Raw genomic sequence first — 26,432 nt, 5'->3', positions numbered from 1 at the left:
GTCTGAGTGGTCTTTGTCAGCAATGGAAAAATCGGGAGGAGCTCGAGCATTTCAATTTAGATTTTTAAAACATTTATATCAAAGTCATCGTGTGGTGTCATCTGGTACTCAGGAAATAACCTAGTTTCAGTTTCCCCTCACCTCAAAGGCTGAGACGCACATCCGTATCTCCGAGGAAAGGCTAACCTAGGCTTTTTGTGTTTTTCTAACTGTTGCAACTACTACTAGAAACTTGATATATTGGTTGTCGCTCCCCTGAGCGTGGAATCAGAGAAAGGGGCAGAAATGCAAGCTGCTGGCTAACTAGAGAGGGACTTCCCTGGTACCTTGAATGAATAAGACGGACAGCTTGGCCAAGGGAACTTCCCATTTGAGTCATACAGCCAGCACTGCCATAAGTATGCTCACTGAGAAAAGAGCTTGGCACTAAGGCAAAAGGCCACAAATGATTTATATGGATAGCTCTCTTCTGAAATCAATACTCTTTTCATTAATTTCCTACATCTAAAAACATTTCCTCTGAGCTGAAGAAAAACACAATAGGATCATGTAGGGTTACTCTGCATCTTGTGGACGAAATGAAAGCCCAGAGAGTTTGGGTGGCCTCGCCAAGGCCACACGCCCAGCCCTTCCCAGCCTTAAGGCTTTTTCCTTGCACTACACCTCTCTGCCTCTGCGGACAACAGGTGCATGTAGGTCAGATGGCACCTTAATTATGTTTATGGAATTCACTTCATAAAAGAGTACTAAAAAAAGTCATTTTTCACCAGAAACTAATAATCCCATTCCCCACACATCCAAATGGTCCTATTCTATGCGTGTCTTTCTGCATATCGGGCCCACCCGCACGTCCCTTTTCAAGACCCTGCCGCCACTTGCCAGGCACTCTTGGGAACTGAGGCATCCCTGAACTTGAGAACACTGACTGAATATGAACCTGACCAGATGCAAACTCATCCCTGGCAAAGACTTTGTCCACCATATACAAACGCCTAAAGGGTTGGAAATTTTGCTTGCCATCAACATTTAAAATAAAATCTCAGTTCTCTCTCAAGATGTTCCCTTTACACTCTAGCTACGGATAAAAACAGGCACTTAAACATGGCCCATCTATAGTGAGGCAATGGGATCATGCACTTAAAGAGTAACAGTAACTGGTGTTTGCTGATCACTTGCTCTGGGCCGGGCACTGTGCTGGGCAGGGATCTTCTGTTCTGTGCACAGCTGTGTGGCTTCCCGTTGACTGTGGCCCATAAAGCATGAAGACGGCTGGGGCCCTGGCTCCTGCCTATCTCTGTGCTGAGATAGTAAGTGTAATAAACAAGTAATTAAAAGCAACCTGATGTGTTTCAGAGGCCACAGTCTTAGTGAACACTCTGGAAGACATCACTGAGCTGCCCCCTAGTGTTCCGAAGGGCTCGAAAAACCTCTGACAGTGGAAAAATGCCAAGGAAAGAGCGCCAGGTTCTAGTCTAGACCAGGGGTCACCAAACTGTGACCTGCAGGCCAAACCAGCCCACCACCTGCTTCTGTACAGCTCGTGAGCTAAACACGGCTTTTACATTTTTAAATGGTAGGAAAAAAATCTGGAGTATCTCATGACACAGGAATGTTATACAAAATTCACACTTCAGCGTCCATAAATAAATATTGGAATGAAGCCACATGTTTACATGTTGTCTACGGCTGCTTCCAAGCGACATGGGCAGAACTGAGTGGTTGTGACAGAGACATTACAGTCTGCAAGGCCAAATATATTTACTATCTGGCCCCTTATAAAAAAAGTCTGTAGACCCCTGTTCTAAATCAAGTACCACTTGCTCTAGCGGTAGGACCTCGGGGATGTTCAGGAGTCTATATTCCACTGTTTCCCAGACCTTCTATATTGGGATGTAGACTGGAATAATGTTGATAAACTACTGGAGTTCCTCCATCAGAATAAAGATGCCATGTAATTCATAGAGAATGTAATTATTATGTTGTCAAATTATTAGCTCTGTGATTGTCATATGAAAAACAGAGGTAATAATTATATCATCCTAGGTGATACTTAGAGGTTCTTAGGAAAGCAAGTAGAAACTTTTGTTTCTGGGTACGTGTTTTCTCTCGTTTAATCACACGCTCCCAGAGTTTTCACTAGCTCAGCGACAGGAAGACTGTCATGAGACAATCAGTGTGCAGAAACATAACATAAAGTATAAAATTGTCCATTAGTCAGGGCATGTTGGATTGGCAATGGCAATTCACCGTGAAAACAGGGAGAACAGAGCTGAGAGGAGTCACAGGTTTTTCATTTATTTGTTTTAAATCAAAATGTTGTCTTCTGTACTGTTTTGGGGGGAAGGATCAGAGTTTGGGCTATCTGGATGACGCTTTTCCTATTTATCAGAAATTCAAGGGGAGACTTGGATTGAGCCCTCTGCTAACCTAACTAGGAGTTACAGCTTAGAAGATAATACTGAAAACAAACCCTTTACCTAATTAGAGGGTCCCCTTGCATGGCCATGGCCTTGGCTCATCCAATATAATCTCCCTCCTTCTTCCTCTTCACAAAAGGCATTGTGTTATGGATATAAATAACAGATGTGCATACCCACACAGACACACACACACACTCCCCTATGACAACACAAAAAGGAAAGAGAAAAACAAGATATAACACGTTGGTGATGTTTTAAAAACCTTATTACCAAACTAGACTCACACTTTGGGGATGAAAATAAAAACATGTCTTCTTTGCCTAACACTGAACATATATAGGGACTTCTACAACCTTGCATGCATGGAGTTCACTTGTGAAGGGAAGCAAAAACCTATTTACAACCGTTACACGCTATGTTCCCCGAAGTTACAGAGGAATGGGAAATCCCATCAAGTGTCTGAAATTTAGATCCTGTCGGAAGCTACTCAGCTTGCAGGCCTTCTACCTAGAGACTGACCATTCAAGAAGTATGTTATGACCCATTGTCTTTTAACAAGTCATTATTGGAATCCTGGTTAATCCCATTTGGACTTGGATTTAGGCTCAAAATCTGCAAGTCAGTTGTTTTTCCCAGCAACTCTGTGTCATGGAAAATAATTTCTAAACTTCTGTGAGCTTTTTCAAATTCTATCAGACACAGAAGTAAACCAACAAACCCAGCTCTGAGAAATGGCTGTTAAAATATGACTGCTCTTCATTTACAGCAAACCTTTCTGGCTCTGTCAGGAACAAGGAGAGCCAGCCCTGAGCCATACAAAGAGTGTCCAACTGTCTTCATGGACAGGTCCACCAGCCCTGGAAGGCTTATATGCCATTTCTACCCTCTCTGCCAGAGTTCTATAGCTCCGAAGCAAAAGGGAAAGAGAGCGAAGGGCTTATGCTGGGCTGATCAGTAGTAATACTGAACGGGGGAAAAAACCCATTTGGGCTTTAAGGCTGTACTAAGCTATGGAAAGCATGACAAGAATTCAATTAATGTTCCCTATCTTCCACTTAGGATCTGGTAGAGCAACCTGCCTTCAGGTATAAAAGGTCAGTTTTAGTCCATGGAAGTCCAGGAGCCTCTTAACCTGGGGAATGACCTCTGGCTCTTTAAGAGTTTAATGAGGACAGCCCCGCCCCTCTGGAGTTCCTCCAACACAGGGGACTACTGGGCACGCTCAGCGGTAAGTCCCCAGGCGGCACTGGGGATGCGAGGCAGTCCACCTCCTGTAGCAGCTTTCTAGAGCTGAAACCAAGGCCCCAACATGGAGAGATGATAGGTCTTACTGAGTGACGAGAGGGCCTGCTTCCCTTCCCAAAGAACTCACTTCCAGGGGGTCTTTTTCAGCCAGCTCCCCAATGGCTCTAGCTAATGAAACACTTTTATCTGAGGAAAGCATACTCCATCAACTCTCTCCTCAAGCGGCTTACCCAGTAGAGCACGTCTGTCCAGCCCTCCATGGTGATGCACTGAAACACGGTGAGCATGGCAAAGGCAAAGTTATCAAAGTTGGTGATGCCGCCATTGGGGCCAACCCAGCCACTCCTGCACTCTGTGCCATTGGCGGTACACTGGCGTCCATTCCCTGAGAACGCACACGGTGCTGGGTCCTCCTCAGCTACGATATCTGCAAACAGCAGAAGAAGGCTTGACCACTCAAGGGAGGAATGAACATCAGGAAACCAAGCTGCAGAAGCCAAGTACCCTGCCCAGAGCCTGCAGCACTCTACTTCCCAGCTGTGCTATCTCGGATTCCTACTGTCCTTCAAGGTTCACTTCAAACTTTCCCTCCTCCATGCAATTTGCCATTTCCTCTCCTCAGAACCCACCCCTCTCTCCTCTGTCCCACTCTAACAGCACCTTTCCTCAGCCTGTACAGAGCAACACTATTGATTCACCTCACGGTCCAGTTTCAGGGGGTCCCCCCATCTCGTTTACCAGAGCACATTACATAGGAAATCAAGATAGAAAAGGGAACTAAATTCTCATTTATTCTGAATATAATTCACACTAAGAACTGTCTTAGATTCACCAGTGTATTCGGCTGTCTTTTTTTTTTTTCCCCCCTGTCTCTCTCTCTCTCTCTCATTTTGTTTTAGATCTTCCCCAAACCACAAAAGTTGTTTTTGGGAAAGCCAAATGTTTAAATAGCTAGGTTAGCTGTCATTTTTTATTACTCACCTGAGTCAGCAAAAAAACATGTTTTGTGCATTTTTCCAATAAAAAGTTCCAATCCTATAATAGCATAGATTATGATTACAAATAACACCAAAAGGGCTATGTGAAGGAGGGGAACCATGGCTTTTATGATGGAGTTCAGGACAACTTGTAAACCTAGGAAAGAGAAAAATAAGTTTGTGAGCCAGGAAGCTATTTCAGTGATGCACAGATATGATTCCTAATGATGCTTGCTCTGTATAGGACACACAGTAATAAAACTCAGAGGTATTTCATAGCTTTTAATTAACGTTAAGCCTGGATGTGAGGTAAGTCAAAGAGGAACCTTAAGGACCATCTAATACAACTCCCTCAACTTGAAAGATGGAAAAACTAAGGCCTAGAGAGGGCACTGCCAGACATGAAAGTCATTCCTTTATGCATTTGTTCATCCATTCAACAAAATTCCTTGAACATCTACCGTGCAGCCAACATAAGGTTTAGTGCTTTGGGGGATATGAAGATGTATTAAATAATGTGGCTCCTCTCAAAGAGGTTATGCTGCAGAAGGAGACATAAGAATTAAACACAAATTACTCTAAGGTAGCACACAGATGCTGAATAAGTAATATCACACAGTTAAAGTTAAAGAGGGATGAAAGGCATCGCTTCTGAGTGGGGGAGAAGAAAGAGGACTGGGCAGTAGCCTCCCTTCTCAGGAGGGCCTGAAGCATGAGGAGGATGGATTTCCACAGGCCAGAGGAGACAGGTTACTCCAGGCAGCGGAAGAAAGTACCAAAAGCATGGAAGTGAGCTAGCGCCACGAGGGCTGGGGGTGGCGGTCATGAAGTGGAAAAGGGTAACAAGAAAGACAAGCAGATCGCAGCTGGGTAGCTCTGAGTTTTGAATTCAGATCACAGGGCCAGAGTTTAGTCCATTGGCAAAAGGCAGCCTCTTTATTTTAAACAGGAGAAAATCAAACAAAAGTTTAATAACATGTATACATGGGAGAGACCCAGGAAAACTCAAAAGGCAGCCTTTTTAGAAAGACAAGTGGGGCAGCAATAGGCAAGACGGGCAGAGAGGCAGCTGGAGGGTGCTGGGCCCTCCAGGGAGGACAGGGTAAGGAGCTGGATGAAATCAGAACTCAGCAAGTGAGTCTGAGTTAGAGGAAGGTGCCCAGGGAGGCAGGGCAAGGTCAAGAGGCTAATCCTAGTGCCTGAACAAAGACAAGTTTGTCAAAGGAGGGTCCCCTGGAGTGGCAGAGGGAGACGAGGGGCCGGGAAGGAGAGGGTAAGAGCAACTGTCCATCTGGTGAGTCTGATCACTTAACATGAAGGGGGTAGTGCCCTGAGGCTGAAACGTGGACCTGAGAGATGAGGGAGGGACGTGGAAACCTGGGAGCTACCCACGGAGCAACACCGAGAGCCATGGTACAGGAAGAGAAAAGACCATGGGGACAGGGACAGCGGGGCAACACTCTGGACTGGGGAGAGGGAAGCAGGAGCCACAGGGAGAGCGGTCGGCAGGAAACCAGAGCCGGACTAGATCCAGGCCACCTGACGCCCCTGCACGTGCCCTGCGCTCCTCCCAACACCGGGACCTACCTCAGCTTCCACTCGACTAGCTCACTCTTTTCCCCCTTTTTTCTTTCTCTTTCCCTTCCTCTCCCTGCTGTCTCTCTCTCCTCCAAACTGCCCTTTTCTAGTATCTTCTCACTTTCTCAATACATATTCAAACAATGAAAGAACAAAAGAGGCTGAGATGCTAGAATTAAATACGTTAGAAGTCAGAACACACCAAGCAAAAATACTTATCAGCGATAACAGCAAAAGTTCGCCTTGATAAGAAGCACATGGGAAGATCTGGGGGATGGGATGGGGAGGGAAGGGCGATAAGAGGGTTTCAGACTCGCAAAGAACCTCTTTCCAGACTTGCATTAAGACAGAACTCCTACATACTGTCTTCGGATACTTAAATGTTCAAATGGTTTCTTTTGGAGAAAAAATGATCAATCGGATGACTTTGAATGTTTCTGCCTTCTATAAGGAAAAGATGGAGGGGAAAAGAAACATACGCTCTAATCTACTTGGGCAAGGGGCTTTTTGTTTGCTTTTTCATTTGGGTTTGTTTGTGTTTCTTTTTTTAAGACATGGATGGGCCATCCAAAATCATCATCCAGCAGTTAGCTCTTCTCAGCGGTATGGCAGTGAGCCCTATGTTTCATACGTGTGTCTATGTTTATTGTGACTATTATATTTCAGATTGGCCAAATTTATGAAATAATGACATTGTATCTTATTGTGAATGTGTACACTTTCATGACATTGGGCTCCTTTGTGTATAACCAATGTGCACAACAGATCTCACAGGACTCTAACCAAGGAGGCAGTGAAACGGAGCAGAAGGAACAGTGGGCCAGGAACTGGGAGGCCGCCGGTCTGGTCCTGTTTGGCCACGCCCTAGCCATGAGAAGCTGCCCAAGGTTTCGATGACCTTCCTCATCTAAAAGGTGGTGATTGTGGACCAGATGATCTTGAGGGTTCTTTCCCATTTGATGGTCTAGGATTCTGATACATATTTATCAGTTACCTGTGTGGAGCTAGTTAAGAGCTTCACAAACATCTGAAGGACTCTATCTGAAACACATGTTTACCTTCCAATGAATGAACATATATTCACATACACACACAAAATCATGTCTTGTAGGACAGTCTGAGTTCTCTTGAGAAGGGATTAGACAACTCCCAGATCAGTATAAACAGTCACACCTTCCCAGGCATTTTTAACAACTTCAAGTATATAAGAAATCCCTAGTCCACTGCTGCCAACTGCATGGGAAAGAGCGTGACGCAGAGCCCCTGACCCATGTCCCCAAAGCCCAGCTGGCTCTGATGAGAGACGTGGCTGCTCCAAGGCAGTTAATGAACATGAGCTGAGAAAGTCCTCACACGTGACTCAGACCCACAAAGCCACTGCACCCGCATGTCTGCTCACAGCACATACTGCAGGCAGGCTGGCCTGTCATTTGCTCTTTGGGGGGAAAAAGTTGCCGTGGTTACTCTGAAATCAGATTAAGCTGTAACAACTGAATCTGAAACCTCATGTTTGCTCACTGAGCTTCTCATTTAATCATGTTACAAGTAACAGGGCCAGTCATTTCCAAGGTATTTCAATTTTTCTCAATTGCTTCCAGAAGGTTCTGTGGTTTTGACTTGTGCTGATCTTTTTCAATGAAAATAAAGGAACAATCTGGAAAAACAAGTACACATAAAACACCACTTCCTACATTTTAAAATGTTAAATTTGAAATTTTTTTTCCAGACAATTTTTGGTGCGTTCTGAGTGCCAACAGGTTTAATAAAAATTTCATGAAGAACTTCTGGAGAGGCAAAAACATGCTCTGTGCTCTTTTGATGGCTTTATGAGCTGTGAAAAAAAGGCACAGCCTGCAATCCCATATCTGTCCTGCAGCTGGAAGCAGGCAGCCAACTCACAGCCACAGTCCTTGGAGAGGCACTAAAACTTCCACCGTCTGAAGTTCCCAGTAGGGATGTCCTATCATGAGTAGAGCCCAGGGAAGCATATGCCACGCTCCTTATGGAAGTTCCTGGCCAGGGCACAGATGGGGCATCTGTTCCAACTCAGGTGGCACTGAACCTGGCCTGGAGATCTGGAGCAAGAAGCAAACTAGGGCCTGGCACAGACAGGTAGAGTAGGCTAGTGGGTGATACAGCATCTCTCACACTGAGGGCCCTCTCTGTGCTCCAGACCTTGCGCTGAAGGCTCTCCCTGCATTACTGCATTCAGACTTCACAACCACCTTCAGGCAGGTGCTACTGTGCCCTACATACAGGGAGGACACAGAAGCATTCACCTCTTCACCCCCGAGTGAGACGGGCACAGTCCCTCCGTGGGAGAGTTAAATAGACTTTCAGGATCCCAGCCCCCTGCTGCTCTCACTTTGAAAAAAGGCAGTCAGTTGAGGCCTCCAACACCCTCATCCCCATAACCCACCACGTTCAAAGGGACAGGCCTGAGAGTGGGAGGAGCTGATGGCAGCAGATGTCAGAGGACGAAGACCAGACTGCAATCAGGAGGCCTGAACTCAAGGTCTCCTGCCACCACCCACTTGGTCTCTGCACGAGAGAAGATTCCCTCTAATATAAAATCAGGAAGACAACAATCACTACTGCCCCCCTCCACCCCCCTCCACCCCCGGTCGGGGCTGTCACGGGGACCCGAAGTGACAATACAAGCGAAAGTGCTCTGTAAATGGCGAAGGCCTCCACGGTCACCTGCTGAGCCCTCGGCTGGTGCACAGCAACTCACCTCATCGCACCCTGTTTCATAATCCCGAGACCCACCCAGAAGGATAAAAATCAACAAACTTCTGGCTTTAGGAAACGAAACGTGCTTACTGGGCACTCCTGATACTAGTCGAAGTGGTCGTAACACTCGAAAGGCGCGGAGGGCTTTGACATCAAAGCCTCCCGATTTGCCACTGGAGTGGTTGCCGCCTTCTGTTTCTTTGGTTAATTGTTCCAAAATTACACTAAACAATCTGAAAGAAGAAGAGGGGAAGAAATGTTAGAGTCTGTCACCCAGGGAAGCAAAACAGGATGGTGAGAGTAGTTATTTCTGAACAAGGGCCAATTCTCTCAGGCTGCTGCTTAAGTAGAGGGAAGGAAAAGCAGAGGTAAGAACCAGGCTGTGACTCCTGGCCGTGACCCCTACATCTAGAAGGACTAGGGATGGGGACTGATCTCACCTGTTTTCTTGCCAGTGGAGCATCCTAGCATGTCAGCGCCCTGGCTCCCTGCTGAATCCCCTCTTCCAGTGATGATGGTGGAATTGCCCCAGCAGCTGCCATTTATGAGGACTCACCGTGTGCTAAACACTTAAAATTATCTCCTTAATCCTCAAAGATGTTAGGCAGTGGGAGTTATCATGAACATCATTTTACACGTGAAAAAACAAACTTGGCGAGAACAAGTAACTCGCCCAAGGCCACAAACTAGTGGCAGAACTAAAACCTGAATCCAGGTATGTTCGACGCCCTGAGATTCCGTAAGGGCAGGGAACTGTAGTCTGTGTGTTCATTTGTTCATTTAGTCTGTTCCAGCCTAGTGCCTAGAACAGTTCCTGACACACAGGAGGCACTCAAAAAATATGTGATGAATAAACAATGAATGCATGAATGACTCCAAAGTTCCAAATCTTAAACGATATGTTATGCCACTTCCAATACAGTCACTGACACATACACACCCCCACCTCCACCTCCAAAGGGCTGTTCAGGGAATGATGTAAATCACAAGATGCTAAGGAGCTGTGCAAAGGCCAAGAGCAGAAACCTAAGAGAAGGTATTAAGATCGTCATTTTCTCTTTTGAAATGTGAATAATATTGTATCTGGCAGCCACGACAAATTTTTCCCTACTCTCAGAAGGCTTTTCGGATAAAGCTATTTTCAGGCAATCCGCTCATTTGACAGTTACTTTTTTGCTCTTTCAAATAAACATTTGTTCTTTGGAATTGTTGCTTGTTTTTCAGAATAAATAGAAATTTGCCCATTTCAAATAGAATCAACTCTGGCCAATCAGATTGTGGAAACGATTGGCCCAGCAACAAAGAAAAGGTTTCCAAAGTTTAATTAGCAGCAAAGCAGAAACTCTGCACCCACTGGCGTGCCTCTGGATGGCCAAGACACTAAGTCCATAAAACACAGGGTGGTCTGATTACAGTCCTGATGGGGCACAGTCATGTCATTCTGGGGTGTTTAGAGACAGGTCATCTGTTTTAATAACAGTACCGCAATGAGCAATGAACCTGGCGGGGGGTGGGGAACAGGGAGGGAATAAGTCAGGTCTTTACCTTTTCAAAGCTACAGAAGGTGGGCTCTTTCTGGTTATGACTGGGGAAATATATCAGATTTATGATAGGTCTCTCTCATTAGCATAGTTTTGTAATTACTATAAACCCCTGCAGCAAGGCTAAATAAAGTTAAAAGTCTCCCCTCCAAAACAAGTTCACAGTGTCATAAAAACAAAGCAAAAGGAAGAAAGAAAACCTCAAACTCTTCTGAAATGCAGCAGCCACAGGAATTTTCATCCCAAAGGGTTAGGAAAATAATTTATGCAGGTGGTAACTTAAGATTGCTTTCAAGTATCAGTGTACCTTTGCAATGTACACTTTATGGCCCTTTTATCCCCTGTTCTTCGGCGATGCCTTGAAAACAGGTGAACAATGTCTCTCCCATCACAGAGGAGCCTGACTCAGAGAGGCAAGCCGGCTGCTGTTTCCAGACAGCTGGAGGGCTCAAGGGGTCAGGGCATGCTTCCATTTCTAAGAGTTAGGAGGCATTAGGAAAGTCCCTCTCCTCCTCTGGGCCTAAGTTTCCTACTCTGAAAACTGATTGAATGATCCAGAGCCCCGCCCTTCCCATTCTAATATTCTGTGATTCTACTCCTTTCACTGCTCCACCCGAACAAAATAAGTACCATGTGCCTGAAGAGATGTGGACAAGAGGAGGAAGTATTTGATCCTAGACTGTTATTAAAAGTTTACCCCAAGACAGGAAGAAAAGGCAAGGAGCTACCCAAACTGACACAAATGAGAAGCACCAGAATGAGCCCCCCATGTTCACAAAAGCTTAAGTGATGAGCTTGAATGCTTGAAATACGTGTTTATTGAGAAATTTAGAGGAGTGGGATAAAAGTTGACTCAGATCAAACTCTGCTATAAGAGAATTATATCAGCTCCGGTAGACACGCTGAACCTTCCTGTGGTCACATTATTCACAGTTAACATCTTAGAAATATCAATTACTTTCTTGATGTCCCTGTTATTGGGAATCTTGACAAAAGCGATAGGTCATGGTTGACTTCGAACGGAAAATCCATTGGATGAAGACAGAGTTGGCAGTTGGCAACTTCAGTGAGCAGGAGTTTGATTCAAGGGAAGACATTAATAATTTAATTTTTCTTTTTCTTTTTGAACTTTTCTTCTGCTCTTTGACTACAATTTAGTACGTATTTTAGATAAAAGGTAATCTGATGTTCTAAAGTTTTTCATATTTAATGAGAAAAAAAGACCAAGTCCAGTTCGACTTTAGTTTCCTAGATGATTTTTTACTTTTTAAACCAACTTTATTGCAGCTTAATTTATACATAATAAAATACACCCATTTAAGGTGTACAATGAGATGAGTTTTGATGAATGCATAAGCCCCAGTAACAAACACCACAACCAAGACAGAGAGCCTTCCCAATATCTCAAACAGTCCTCTCATGCCTCCTACAGTCATCCTCAGCTCAGCCTCAGGTATCCACTGACTTTATCTGGTTTATCACTTTAGGTTGTTTTTTCCTTTTCTAGAATCCTACCTAAATGGAGTCACACAACATGTTCTCCTTTTTGTTTATCTTTTTTTGTTCTCTATGGTTTTGAGATTCATCCAAGCTGTTACATTTATCAGCAGTTCATTTCTTTTTATTGTTGACTGATATCCCACTGTATGAACATACCACAATGAGTTTATCCATTCACCTGTTGAGGAATACTTGGGTCGTTACCAGTTTTTCTCTATTATGAATGAAGTCTCTTTGTGAACAGGTATTCTCATTTATTTTGGGTAAGTACCCAGGATAGTCCTGGTAATAGGGTCATATGGTTAGTGTATGGTTAACACTGTAAGAAACTGGCAAACTTTTCCAAAGTGATAGTACCGTTTTCCATTTCTATAAGCAGTGTGTAAGAGTTCCAGTTGCTCCATATTTTGGTTAAAATCTGGTATCGTTGGTCTTTTTACTAATACTAGTGGGTATGTAGTGCTATGTCACTGTTGTTTTAATTGGCACTTCTCTAATTACCAATGACATTGAACATCTTTTCAGGTGCTTGTTGACCATTTACATATCTTCTTTTGTGAAGACCTATTCAAATTTTTTTCCCATTTACCTTCTGGGTCATCTCCTTGAGTTATAAGAGTTCTTTATAAATACTGAATACAAGTCCTTGGTATGTATTGGGAATACAAATATATGTATTGGGAATATTATTTCCCAATCTGTGCCTTATCTTTTCATTTTCTTCACAGTGTCCCCTTTGAAGAAAACTTTTAAATTTTGATAAGGTTCAAAATTTCAATTATTTCTTTTATGCCAAGTGCATTTTGGGTCCTAAGAAATCTCTGCCTACCCCAAAGTCATAAAGATTTTCTCCTAGAAATGTTATAGTTTTAAATATAGGGCTATGATTCATTTTAAGGTAATATTTGTATACAGTATGAGGTAAGAATGGAGTCTTCTTTTTCATATGGATAAATAGTTGTTCCAGTGCTATTTGTTGAAAAATGTTTCCTCAACCCATTGAGTCATCAAGGCACCTCTGTCTAAAAACAATTGATCACATCCATATGGGTTTATTTCTAGACTCCCTATTCTGTCCCATTGATCTTTATGTCTATTCCTTACTCTAATATCACACTGTCCTGACTACTGGAGCTTTATAGGAAGTCTTAAAATCAGGTTCCAGATTTGTTCTTACAGATTTCTTTGTCTAGTCTAGAGCCTCTCTAATTTCCATATAAATTTTTGAATAAATCTGTCCATCTCTACAACAATCTTACTGGGATTTAGATTAGGATTCAATCTATACCTCAATTTGGGAAGAACTGATATTCCAACAATACTGAGTCTTCCAGTCCATGAACATGGTACATCATTCTATGTATTTAAGTCTTCTTTAATTTCTCTCAGCAGGTTTAGTCATTTTCAGTGTACTATTTATCCCTAAATAGTTCATGGTTTTTGATGCCATAGTAAATAATAATGTCATTAACATTTTATTTTCAAATTGTTCATGACTAATATATAGAAATTCACATGCTTTTTTATACTGACGTTTTATCCAGAAACATTGCTAAATTCATTCAAAACATATAATTTAATATGATTTTAATCTTCTTAAATTCACTGAGACTTGTTTTATGGCCCAGAATATGTCTTTCTTGCCGAATGTTCCATATGCATGAGAAAAGAATGTGTATTCTGCTCTTGTTGGGTACAGTGTTCTAAAAAAGTCAATTAAGTCAAATTGGTTGATGGTACTGTTCAAATCTCCCTATATCCTTAGTGATTTTCTGACTAGATGTTCTATCAACACTCCTCAAGGAGGGGTATTAAAATGTACAACTGAAGATTTGTCTATTCCCCCTTTCAGTTCTATCAGGTTCTGCTTCGTATATTTTGAAGATCTGCTATTGTGTGTATGTATGCATAGATACAGGCACACACACACACACGTGTGTCTGTGTATATATACACACTTAGGATTATTACATCATCTTCATGAAATGACACCTTTATCATCATAAAGTGTCTTTCTTTATCCTTGATAATATTCCCTTTTCTGAAGTCTACTTTGTTGGTTATTAATATAGCTTTCTTTTGATTAGTTTTGCATGATATATATTTTTCTGTCCTTTTACTTTCAAATTATTTATGTCTTTATAAATTACGTTTCTTACAGACACTATAGAGTTGAGTGTTGTTTTTATACACATATAAAATCTGATAACCTCTGGATTTTAAGTAAGGGTGGATTTTAAATAAGGGTAGGTTTAAATCTACCATCTTGCTATTTGTTTTCTATTTGCCCTGTCCATTGTTCCTGTCTTCCCTGTTTTAAAAAATTGAGATTTTAAAAAATTCCATTTAATCTCCAATACAGACTTATTAGCTATACCACTTTATTTCTCTAGTGTCTCCTCTAGATCAAGTGTCAGCAAAAGTTTTCTGTAGAGCACCAGATAGTAACTATTTTAGGAATCGCAGGCCACAGGGTCTCTGTCACAAGTAGTCAACTTTTCCATCCTAACACCAAATAGCCATAAACATTAGTGAGTGTGCCTGTCTTCCAATAAAACTTAATCTGCTAAAGCAGACAATAAAATACTTTGTCAGCATTGGGGGGCAGGGGAGGCAATAAACTCTTCTTGTTCTATGGGCTGAAGTTTGCTGGCCTGTGCTCTAGGGTTTACAACATACATCTTTAACTTCTCATGGTCTACCTTCAAATGACTCCACCAACTGCAAAGCACCTTCCTATAGTATATGGCTATTTCCTTGTTTCTGTCCTTTGTGCTACTGTTGTCATATATTTTACTTTTATAGATGTTATAAACCCCCCAATACACTGCTGTTATTTTTGCTTTAAATAATCAATTACTTTTAAAAGATTTTAAAATGAGAAAAATGTTTTTATATTTACACATGCACTCATCCTTTCTGGCATTCTTCATTCCTTTTGTATAGATCCATGCTTCTATCTATTGTCATTTTCCTTCAGCGTGAAGAAATTCCTTTAACATTTGTTAAGGTGCAGGTCTCCTGATGAATTCTCAGCTGTGGTTTGTCTGGAAATTTTCTTTCTTGCTTCAATTTTTAAAGATATCTTCATTGAATAAGATTTCTACGTGGACATCGTCCCCTAGCACTTTAAAAATGTCAATTGTCTTCTGGCTTGCACAGTTGCTTGCACAGTTGCTTGGCTTTTTCTCTACTTTTAAGATTTTCTCTTTATCTTTGCTTTTGAGCCATTTATGATCATGATGTGCCTTGATGTAGCTTTCTTCACGTTTACTTTGCTCGGGCTTTGTTGGGCTTCTTGGATTTGTGAGTTTATATTTTTCATCACATTAAGAAATTTTGGACTATTTCTTCAAATATTTTTTTCTGTCTCCCTTCTATCTCCTATCTTCTGGGACTCCAAATATATGTATGTTAGATGACTTGATATTGCCCCACAGGTCACCAAGGTGGTATTCATTTATTTTCCATCATTATTCTTTGTATTACTCCTATATCTTCAAATTCCTTGATTATTTTCTTCTATTGAGTCTAATCTGCTGTTAGGCCAATCCAGGGAATTTTTCATTTCAGATATGTTTTCCAGCTCTCAAAGTTCCATTTGGTTCTTTTTTTTACATTGTCCCATCTTTTCTCACTGTAGTCATATATTCCTTTTAGGTCCATAAACATATTTATAATAGCAGTTTTAAAAGTCCTGTAAAGGAATTCTCCACTAATCCCACCATGTCTGTCATTTCTAGGCCTGTTTCTATTTCCTGCTGATTATGGGTCACAATTCTTCACATGTCTAGTAATATCTGACAGGATGCTGAACACTTTAATTATCTGGATTTTGTGGTCTTCCTTTAAAGAGTGTTGAGTTTTGCTTTGGCAGGCACTTAAGTTACTTGCATGTCAGTTTGCTCCTTTTCAGGCTTCTTTTCAAATATTATTACTAAGGGTTCCAGATGGTTTTTACTCTAGAACAAGAGTTGGCAAAATTGTTTTGTAAGGGTCCAGACAGTAAATATTTTAGGCTTTGTGGACCTAAACCACACAACTCAACTATGTAAACAAATGCTTGTGACTGTGTTACAGTAAAACTTTACAAAAATTGGTAGCAGGCTGAATTTGGCCCACTGACCACAGTTTGCCAATCCCTGCTCTAGAGTTAGTTAGCCCGTACTACTAATGGCCCTTCTGGGGTCTCCACTGACAGTCCAGGGTGTTCAACGAGGTCTTTCCACTCTGGTTGGTCATAACTTGAACAACTCAAAGACCTATGTGAGTCCTAGTTATTAGTCAGCTATAGCCCCCCAGATTTTCTTTTTTCCCTACTCATAATCTTTGCCTGGCCTTATGGACTATCATCCCATGTAGGGTAGCTTAGTCTTTAGCCAAAACTCAAGACGACCCCAAGGCATGCTTACAAACCTCTTTCTCTCAATATCTCCCTCGCCGCTCCCACATCATGCCTCTCAAATTTCAGCCACCTCAGCCTCCCTGAACTCGTCTCTGTCTCTTCAACTCAATGAGACTATCGCACTCTTCTTGGTTCCCTGTCTTTGTGCTGTATGAGAATCCGAAAAATGCCTCCAAACAGAAAGATGATTTGTAGGGTAGAGACAAAAGAAATGGGGCTAAGCAGCTCCATAGGCTAGCTGAACAGGAAGTCCAGGGTCAGGAGAGTCACAGCAAGATTATTCCAGAACCAAGAGACCTGCAAGGCTCCTGCTTGCCACTCCTTGTTAAAGTTCATCAAATACAGGAAGGTATGATACGTATCTTCATTTTAGTTCATGCTGCACTACCTCTGCCACAATACCTTAGAGTCCAATGTACTAGGGTGGTTTTTGCAAAAGTTAACATTTTTCTCCATAAGTCTAATCATCCTGTTGGGCTAACTCTGGATCCCACTTTAACTTCCTAGGTTTGAAAGAACAGGCTCAAAATTTATCTCACTCTCCCAATATCCAGCAGTATTAGTCTCCCACGAAAAGCTAAAGGATTCATGATAAAGAATAATCCAAAAGAAAAATCACCTTGCTCAACTGCACAAGTCATTTGAATGAAGTCATGGAGATAAAAACAGAAAGGCCATTTAACATTCTCTCTATATAGGAGAAAATATAATTTTAGGAGCAACCCATTTTACAGCTAGGCAACTAAGACGCAGCAAAGGAATAGATCTTATTTTCCTATGTGGGTATTTGGTCCAAAGACCCAGCATTCCTCCGACACTGATTCATTTTCTCTTGCTGGAAACATTTCCAGGTGTTGAAGGACCAGAATAACACAGGCCACTGTTTTTCTTTTTTTCCACTGTTTTTTATTTTAACATTCTCCTTTAACTGAAACTGTTGGTGTCTTCTTCCTGTGACAGGATTCGGGGAGAAGGCTTGATTCTTTGCATTTTCTGGTTTATTTCATTTCATGTCGGATATCTGATATTTTTCAAACACTTGTTTTGTTATGTGAAATGGGATAGTAGCGTGCCACGTCTTTTCTCCCAACTCAGCAGAAAAAATTAATAGCTTTCCTCAAGGGATGTTAAATAGCAGAGTACCTCACTGCTATGAAGGATTTATTACTTTTTTACTGTTTTATTTTGGTTTTTTAACTTAATGGGGTGTTAAGCATAAGAGCTGTACACGTTGGACTCAAAGCACCAGCAGGGCTGGCCTATTTGTGGAGGCCCAAGGCCCTGTAAGATGAACCCTGTCACATCACAAGCTGAGCTTAAACTTCCTTCCTTAACACGTTACTGAAAGAGGGAGTAACAACAAGAGAATTTCAAATTGGTTTCTGCCCAGAGACCGACAGCAGCATCATCAGGCTTCAAAGAACTCCCGACACGTTCTGGCAGCAATCATTGGCACGAAGGACCAACCCTGTTCCTTTAAAATACTGTTTTCTGTTACTCCCCACCTCCCATTTTCCCCCCCAAAAAAAAAAAAAAATTCCTCAAATAAAAGAGACTTACCCTACTATTACTATAACAAAATCCAGTAAATTCCATCCATTTCTAACATAAGCATTAGGATGTAGCAATAATCCATACGCTATAATCTTCAAAAATGTTTCGACTGTAAAAATAATCAGGAAGGCATATTCTACTTTTTCCTGTGAAGAGAAACAAAGAAATTTAAAAAAGCGGGGGGATGGGGAAGAAGAAAAGAAACAGGGATTAGATCAGTATCTCAGAGATATAAACATTCTTCTCCAAGCAAAGTTTTATTATGAGAAATGGAACAATTAACACTGCACCTGGAGCAAGAAGGCATTTTAATTCTAACACTGAATTTCTCATAAGCAACTAAGTGTAAAACACTTTTCATCAGTGGCTATATCACTGCACTTTGCAACCTGCCTTGTGTGTGCAGTGACTCTGCCTAGGACATAACAGCACGTTTGTTATTTGCACACATTTGCAAAATACAGCGTGTTTTCCTCCCAAGATTGCCAAATCAGGCCCAGAAAAGCACAAGGATGCAACAAAGATTCCCACAGGGCTTTGAACAGAATATCCTTTGGAAGAAAGCAAATTGCATCTGCTTTGACCCTCTCTTCCTCTCGGGTTTCCATCTGACTTCTAAGTCAGGATCATCTTTGTCACTGAGCAGCAAGGTGACCTCGGCAAGTCCCTCCAATCCCTTGGACCTAAGTTTCCTCACCTGCACAGTAAGGGGAGGGGATTCAGGACAGCAAGCCCACAGCCTCCTTGCTGGCGTGCTGCCTCTCCCGGCTGACACTACTGATGGGTCACCACGCACGTTCCCAGGGAGCCTGGACTCAGCCCCTGAATCCTCCTCTTCTTCCAGACTCAGCAGCCACTCCCATTTGACTGCCACAGACCTCCGAGATGCCACCCTCAGGCTAGAGGGCTCTTAGGACCTTTCCAGTTCCAACTCATGCGATTCCATGAGCTGGAGAAAATGCATCCATCAGCAGGTCTAAAAATGTTGGCTCTTTCCTCTTTTACAAAGGTTTTCTTTATACAGCTTTGGTTTCAATAGAAATATAGACCACTGAGATGTGTGCGATTAATTTTACAAGAGGCATTTGCTGGCAAAAAAGCTATTGAAATAATAACTAAATGAAAACTCGTAAGTAATTAAAACTGTCCCATACAGCCCATAAAGTCCCCTGCTGATATTAATTCCCCTCTGTGAGACCTGAGGAAAGTTACCAATGCCTCAGGAAAATGGAAGTCACAGAATTCATTTATTAAGATACTTGGCGCAAGGGGGTGAATAAATTTGGCTCAGGAAATGCCTAGTGAGCACCTCTTCTGCGCGATGGGCCCCACACAGGAGCCAAGGTAAGAAAAATGGCTCCACTGTGGTCCTATCTTCGAAAGGTTTAGTCTGGTGCAAGAGGTGGGGGTTCAATTGTGGTACACAGAGGACATCCCAGGAGAGGGAACTGACAAAGAGCAGCTCTGCACCTTCATAAGCAGTTCTGCCCTCTGATAAGGCCAAAGGGTGAGACAACTTCTCCCCTGCAAGGACTTGCTTTGTTCCATGTGAGCACTTTTTTGCCTAAGCCACCCTGGGGTCTAGCCATCCGCCGCCAGAGTGCCACCCCTCCATCGCAGACGAGTCCCAGTCCCGAGTGGGACTTCACCGAGTCTTACCACTGCATCCTTCCTCTTTACCAGCAGGGAAACCATCTAACCCCGGCGGTACCCCAGGCTTTACCCCCATTATCGACTCCCCACTGGTCACACTGAAAAGCCAGTTCATCGGTTCTCCCCCCCCCAACTTCCCTGTATTCCTAACGTGCCCCCAGAGCACCCCTTGATCCTCAGAACACCATCCTAGCGGTCTAATAAATTCCTCTGTGGTGTCACTTAGCCAGAGTCAATGTGTTTTCAATTTTAAAAGCCTAGCTCATCCCCAACCTCCACACTCACGCTTCGTCCAGATCTGCCATCAGGTCCTGCTCTCAGCCTGGCTCATCTCATCCCATGCACCCCGCACCCCTCAGCAGGCTGCGAGGCCTTCTCGGACCACGACCTACTCCCTCCGCACAGCCAGCCACATCCTCCAGGCTGGGGTGAGCCGCTGAAACCTCCCAGAGGAGCAGCGTGCGTGCCCCCTCGTGCCACACGCAGACCTCCAAGGACTCCTCTGTTTACTCTCTACACTCCTTGTGAGCCTCGTGAGAGCAAGGGCTCGTCTTCCCGTTCACTGCCACATCCCTGGGTGGTGGGTTCCCACGAGAGGTGCACTCAGGCCACCGTGGATATTCTGAGGAATAGAGACTGACTTTGCTACTAGCTACAGAGGAGAGATCCAGGAAAGCTTCAATGAGGCAGTGACGCTAACTTGGAGAGCTAAAAGGAAAGGCCGCTCTGTTGCTTTAACAAGAAGCAAAAAATCCCTGAATAAACCAATCTGCTGTACTCAAATTAGATCCTGACCACCAAAGGTAGATCGTCAACATGTTTTTGCGAGTTAGAGTTGTAAGGGAACAAGGTAAGCTGGAAACAGCACGTGGATTTTACAATTCCTCTTCCCGTTTTATCCTTTCTGCTTTATTTACTGGGCCAGACGGGGAAAAAAAGGCTTTTGCTGCCATCAATATTCATAGCAGTTATATCCCTATATCAACACAGCGCTATAGTGCAGAGCAGACAAACAAGACAGGGAACAGAGAGTACACCTACCAAACACAGCTTGTTTTTCCTCTTTAGCGTTTACTTACAAGTAATTTTGCCACAATAATACAAGGGCCATTCGTGCAACTGAATTGTTTAGGGTTCTTTTATCCCCCTCTCTCATCCTCCTCTCTCTCCTTTTTGAAGACTTTGGTTTCTCTTTCCAAAATCCTCAGTGCATTACTTGATGGAATTGACTATAAGAAATATAACCTTGCTGTAACATGATTCTTTCTTACAGAGAATCTACCATGGTGCCAGGTGAACAACCACAGCCTGGAGAGCACGACAGACCAGTCTGCCCAGAAGCCAGTGTCATCCTGGTCCCCAGTCCTGCCATTTAAAAGGACTCCAGGGCTTCCCTCGTGGCACAGTGGCTGAGAGTCTGCCTGCCGATGCAGGGGACACGGGCTCGTGCCCCGGTCCGGGAAGATCCCACGTGCCGCGGAGCGGCTGGGCCCGTGAGCCATGGCCACTGAGCCTGCGCGTCCGGAGCCTGTGCTCCGCAACGGGAGAGGCCACAACAGTGAGAGGCCCGCGTACCACAAAAAAAAAAAAAAAAAAAAAAAAAAAGGACTCCAGTAAAACAAATACACCTCCACATTTAAGCAAATGTAGTGTTAAAAAAAAAATCTTGCAAAACAACAATCATGGGAAGGGGAGGTAATTACTTCACAAGAGGATTGTTCATTTGAGAAAAGAATGTTGGGTTAGTGATCTGAAAGGAAGCCGCCAAAAAGTCAGGGTCCTTGCAGGGTGGGGTGGGAACGTGCAACTGGCTGAAGGACCGTGAGACGTCGCACAGAAAAGATACGGAGTCAGCAGCTGGGATGGAAGAAACCACAGAAAGGATGAAGGAATAGGATGGCTGAAAAGAGGCGAGCAAGGGCCCTCAAGAACTGAACATGAAATGAGGTGGTCCCTGGGCAGGGACTGCACCTTAAAAGCCCTAGCCCAGGCTAAACAAAAAGAGTACATGATTCCTGCACCCCAGTCTCCCTGCATTTGCCAGGCACACTCAACCAGCCACCAGCAGGGATCCGCCTCACTAGCAAGGGATCCTGGGTGGGCAGGGCCAGCAAACCATCTTTTAAGAAAGCACCAATTCTTCACCAGAGACCACCCTGTTATGTGGATGCAAAGTCCCCCACGAGACTCAAGTCACTAGAGAAATAAAGGCTTAAAATCAAATTCTGCAACCTGATTTATCTTCTTTAAACAGTGAAGTTTCACCAAACAGCAGAGGCTCTAAACCAACAGTCTCTAAACCAGTTAACCCCTCACAGAGCCTTGAGAAACAGAAACCGTCAACCGGCCGGGAATGGGAGATGCCAGGATCTTTGACTGTACTTGGTTGGCAGCTGTCCTATTTTTAAGCATTGCTTTACTAGTGCTGAGGTACTAACATCCATCCATCCACCATCAATCTACCCATCCATTCATCCATTCATCCACCCATCCATCATCTACCCATCTATCCCTGAGCACCTGGGTCCTCCTCAGAAAGCCTGACGCCTACCCTCACAGAGCTCCCGGCCTGCTGTCAAAAGATCAACAAAGGCTTGATGAGCCATGTAAGGTTCACCTCTCTGCTTTGCTCATCTACCCACAGGGCCCGAGTCTTTGCAGTGGTCTCCTGGCGTACACCCTGGCAGAAGGTACAGGGTCTCCCCTCCACACACATATCCCTTCTGTGTCCTGCAGTCCCGGGGTCCCCATTGGCAGAGATCATCTCTTACTGTCTTTGTAACCCCAGCATCCAGCACCATACACGGCACACATAAAGTACACACAGGTGCTAATAGGAGGTAGAGAAGAAAAAAAGAGAAGGAATTAAGCAACAAAGCCAGACTGAAAGGGGACTATAAAAACATGAGAACTTGGGATTCTAGCAATATGTACCAAAAAGCAAAACAAGCAAGGTAGGATTCTTTCTAAGTTACCAAAAACCCTTCCTATGACACACCTGGAATCAACAGTCAGAGTGTAGAGACAATAAATAGCTGATCCCAACATCTCACAGGCCCTCTCCTTCAATCCCAGCCTGAGCCCCTGGTGAACGCCCTCACCTTCCACCCTTCTGTACCTTCTGGCTTGCTTGCTTCTCTCCTGCAGGAGTGTCCACTCCAAATCATGGGTCGAGCTGCTCCCTCCCACTGTGTTCCCAAGTCCATGCTTTCCCTTCTCCATGCCTCTGCCCACGCTGCTTCACCCACCTGGTGTGCGTACCCCCGTGTGTGTCCACTCCCCTCTTTGGCGAGCACACAACCCTGACACGGCAGTAGCACAAGCCCAGCACAGGGCTGTGGCGAGAACGCAGGGCTTGGAGCTATATCTGTGTTCTGCTGGCCCCAGCTCAGCCCCTGACTGACTCAGGTCCACATCCGGTTCCCTCGCTGTAGAATGCCTCCCCCCACCCCAACACCCACCAATTCCCGCCTTTTCATCAGGCTAAGTTCTACTTGTCCTTTGAGGCTCAGCTTAAATGACACTTTCTCAGCAAAAGCTTTGCTGACCTCCCAGACAAAATTTGGGCCCACTGTCAAAGCTCACCATATTTCTGCATAGCCCTATTCACAATGGAAAATTTTAATTAAAAAAAAAAAACTACCTCTTTGATACTTGTCTCTCCCAATAAATGATAATTTCTTATAAAATCAGAGACCATTTCTATTTCATATGTCACTGTATTCCCAAGTCTGTCACAAAAATAGATACTGAGTATTTATAAATGAAGAAATAAATGAGCAAAATGAGAAGTTTTGACCAAACATTATTCAATAGCCCTTCCTGCTAAGACATTCCATAATTGTTTTAGTCAGCTCAGGCTGCCATAACAAAATACCATAGACTGGGTGGCTGAAACAAACAGAGGCTTATTTCTCACAGTCTGGAGGCTGGGAAGATCAAGGTGCCAGTTGATCTGATGTCTGGTGAGAGCCTTTTCCCTGGCTTGCAGATGGCTGACTTCTCATGATGTCCTCATCTGGCCTTTCCTTGGTGGAAATATATACACGGAGAGAGAGATCTCTTCCTCTTCTTCTCAGGGCACTAATCCCAACATGAGGGCCCCACCCTCAAGACCTAATCTAACCCAAATCACTTCCCAAAGGCCCCACCTCCATACAACATCCCACTGGGGTTGAGCTTTGAACACATGAACACGGGCGGGGGAGGGGGGTGGGACACAGACATCCCACCCATAACAATACTGCAGGCCCTGTCCCAGGAAAACGCCCACGGCTAAACACCTGGGAAGAGCCTCACAGCTCCTGCTCTGCACCCACGGCCTCCCCACCTCTAGTCAGAGGGAGGAGTACCCACAAGGGCAAATCAGTCAAGGGTGATGAGAGGTCCAGGGCTGCAGGAGCACAGGTGTGAGGGGAGGGGGAGGATGAAGGGACTGAGGGACACCATGGACTTGGGGGTGGGAGTGAGAGGAGGTAAGGTTCTAAGGCTGGGTCTCTGTTTCTCACCTGTAAAACAAGAAGCCTGAATGCATGATGTCTTCCAGTGTGAAATTACAATTCTCTATGACCTGATGAGCAATGTCCAGACTCAGGCTCCAGAGGGAAGCCGTGTGAGGGACCAGGGACCCCAGGGAGGACAGCCAACCAGGAGCAGCAAGACCCAAGAGCAGCCATTGCCTTGTCAGGTGACCAGGTCACCAGAGGTTGCCCGAGAGACCCTCCCACCTGCTGCCTCACACATTCCAGGAGGTGCCCTCGGGAGCTGTGGCCACTCTGACAGGGTTCTGATGTGTGATTCAACCTCCAGTAAACTCTACCGGGGATCACGGGATGGGGAGCAGCAGGCGGCCTCAGCTCAGAGTGCTGGGATGTAAACAGAGGTAATGCTTTCCTCTGCAGGTATTAATGAAGAATGTACTCAGAGGGACGCCAATGGGTAGCTGATGCCACATTCACATGAAGAGACTGGCTGGAATAGGCAGCATGCCTTCCTTCTTCTTCACCTTTGGTTTCTAAGTACAAATTGTAGAGCACATGCGAGTGAGCCCATTTCTTGTGGCACTCGGCTAAGCTATCTGCCCCTTCTGCTTCTCAGTTTCCTCATCCATAAAACCAGGATACTCACCCTTGCCCACTCAGGTGACGGTGAAAATCAGATTCAGTGAAGTGGGAAAGAGCCCTGTGAACCATCAGAAACTCACCATCAAAGGCCACCGGGACAGGAAGGGGCAAGGCCGCACTCCCGGGCTCTGGAAGTGGAGTCCCAGTAGGAGGACCAGGAGATGGGACAGAAACCTCATAGGACCGTCGCCAGCCCAGTGATCCCATGACCACCCAGGCCAAGCAGGGCCACTGCCCCGGGATGCCGTCCAGAATGTACCCGAGATGACAAATGAAGGTGGCCAGCAGGTGGCCTGGCTGACCGCTCCATGGAGACCAACTTCAAAGCCATCTGATCCATGGGAAGAGGGCAGAGGAAGCTGACAGGGCACTCTCGCTGGATGTGGCCTCGCTTTTCGGCAGCACAGAGGCAGCTGCTTCTTGGCTGCAGGGGTAAAGCAAGCAGCTGGCAGGGGGTGGCTCCCTATGGTTCTTGCCAGCCAGCAAAACTCGCAGGGTAACAGCACCCTGACTTTCCTCTGAGAATTGCTCCTTTCCTACTTTCAGTCCAGGGGTCACAGGGGTCGGCATGTGACCCAGGTTACTGGTTCAGGGATAGGCATGCGTCCCAATGCCCACCAACCAGGTCCAGTTAAAGCTAGCCCTGGGTTTCACTCAGCCACTAGGCCAGAAGTTCTGTCATTGGCTTGACTGAGCTCTCAGAGGCTATAAGTCTAGAGTTACCAGGGGGACATAAAGATGAAAAGCCAACACCTAGGGAAGCCAAGCCAAAAGATGAGGAGAGAGCCGAACAGAAAGACAGAGGAAACCACCTAGCTCTGATGCTCCTGTATGAGCCCCTGGATCAAGCCGAACCTGAAGGCAAAATTCTCCCCCCACTTTTGGGCTTTTCAGTCACAAAAGCCAATAAACGGAGCCAGTTGAGGTTCGGTTTTTGGTCAACTGCAAACAAAAGTCCTAACTAGATACTGGGGGCCTACAGGATCACTCTGCTTCTCTGAAAGTTAAAGCACCTAAGAGGATCTTCAGCAGCTCCTCACTTCTCAAGAGATTCAACTCCTTGGATGATTCCTTTTGACCCACAGGCTCAGCGATGGTTCTCTGTGCACAGGACCCATAAGCCCTGCAAGTCACTGCCTCTGGGAATTCATCTAGGCTCAGCTTTCCAGATTTCCTCCTTCCATCTCATCCATTCTCTGTTGCTGTCTTCAATTCCAACTGGTTTCTGGGACTCTACACACTCCTGAAAATCTGATGCCTCAGACTTGGCCTGCTTCCCATCCCACTCATCCTGGGACCCCTTGGTAGTGGGTACATTCTATGGTTGGCAGCCATACACCTCCTCACCCAGCTTCACCACGAAGGCACTGCCCACCTCCACCCCACCTTGCTTGGACTTCAGGCACCCTATTTCAATTTAATTCAACCATATTCCCTGGGTATCTGTTCCATACCAGGTGCGGTCCTGAGCACTGAGATCAAAGATGGCTAAGACAGTGTCTACGTCCTGGTGGAGGACAGCCGATGTATACATAAACATTGCTAGACAGAGCAGACGACAATCAAAGCTAAAGCCGAGGACGGGGAATCTCCTGTGGGGAGATGTGGGATGGCGCAACTAATTGTGTGTGGAGCGTTTGGGAAAGCTTCTTGAAAAGCAGAGGACAGTATCACATCTCAGTTCCTCCATCTGGCATCCCCAA

General features: G+C 44.6%; 1 protein-coding gene across 5 annotated transcripts in view; it reads right to left on the bottom strand.

Moving 5' to 3' along the window:
- Nucleotides 1-26,432, bottom strand: part of CACNA1D (calcium voltage-gated channel subunit alpha1 D) — a gene marked incomplete at its 5' end in the record, with an annotated part of 447,563 nt that overhangs the window by 137,167 nt on the left and 283,964 nt on the right. For all 5 annotated transcript variants that reach the window (XM_082664922.1, XM_082664924.1, XM_082664926.1 and 2 more), the window contains 4 exons: nucleotides 3,896-4,092; nucleotides 4,647-4,799; nucleotides 9,044-9,186; nucleotides 17,960-18,099. In XM_082664922.1, coding sequence (XP_082521048.1) covers nucleotides 3,896-4,092; nucleotides 4,647-4,799; nucleotides 9,044-9,186; nucleotides 17,960-18,099 — 633 coding nt within the window. The remainder of the gene's footprint in view (nucleotides 1-3,895; nucleotides 4,093-4,646; nucleotides 4,800-9,043; nucleotides 9,187-17,959; nucleotides 18,100-26,432) is intronic.

The sequence above is a fragment of the Grampus griseus genome (genome assembly GCF_964374135.1).
Source record: "Grampus griseus genome assembly, chromosome: 10".
In the NCBI taxonomy this organism is placed as follows: Eukaryota; Metazoa; Chordata; class Mammalia; order Artiodactyla; family Delphinidae; genus Grampus; species Grampus griseus.
This window is presented reverse-complemented; position numbering and strand designations above follow the sequence as displayed.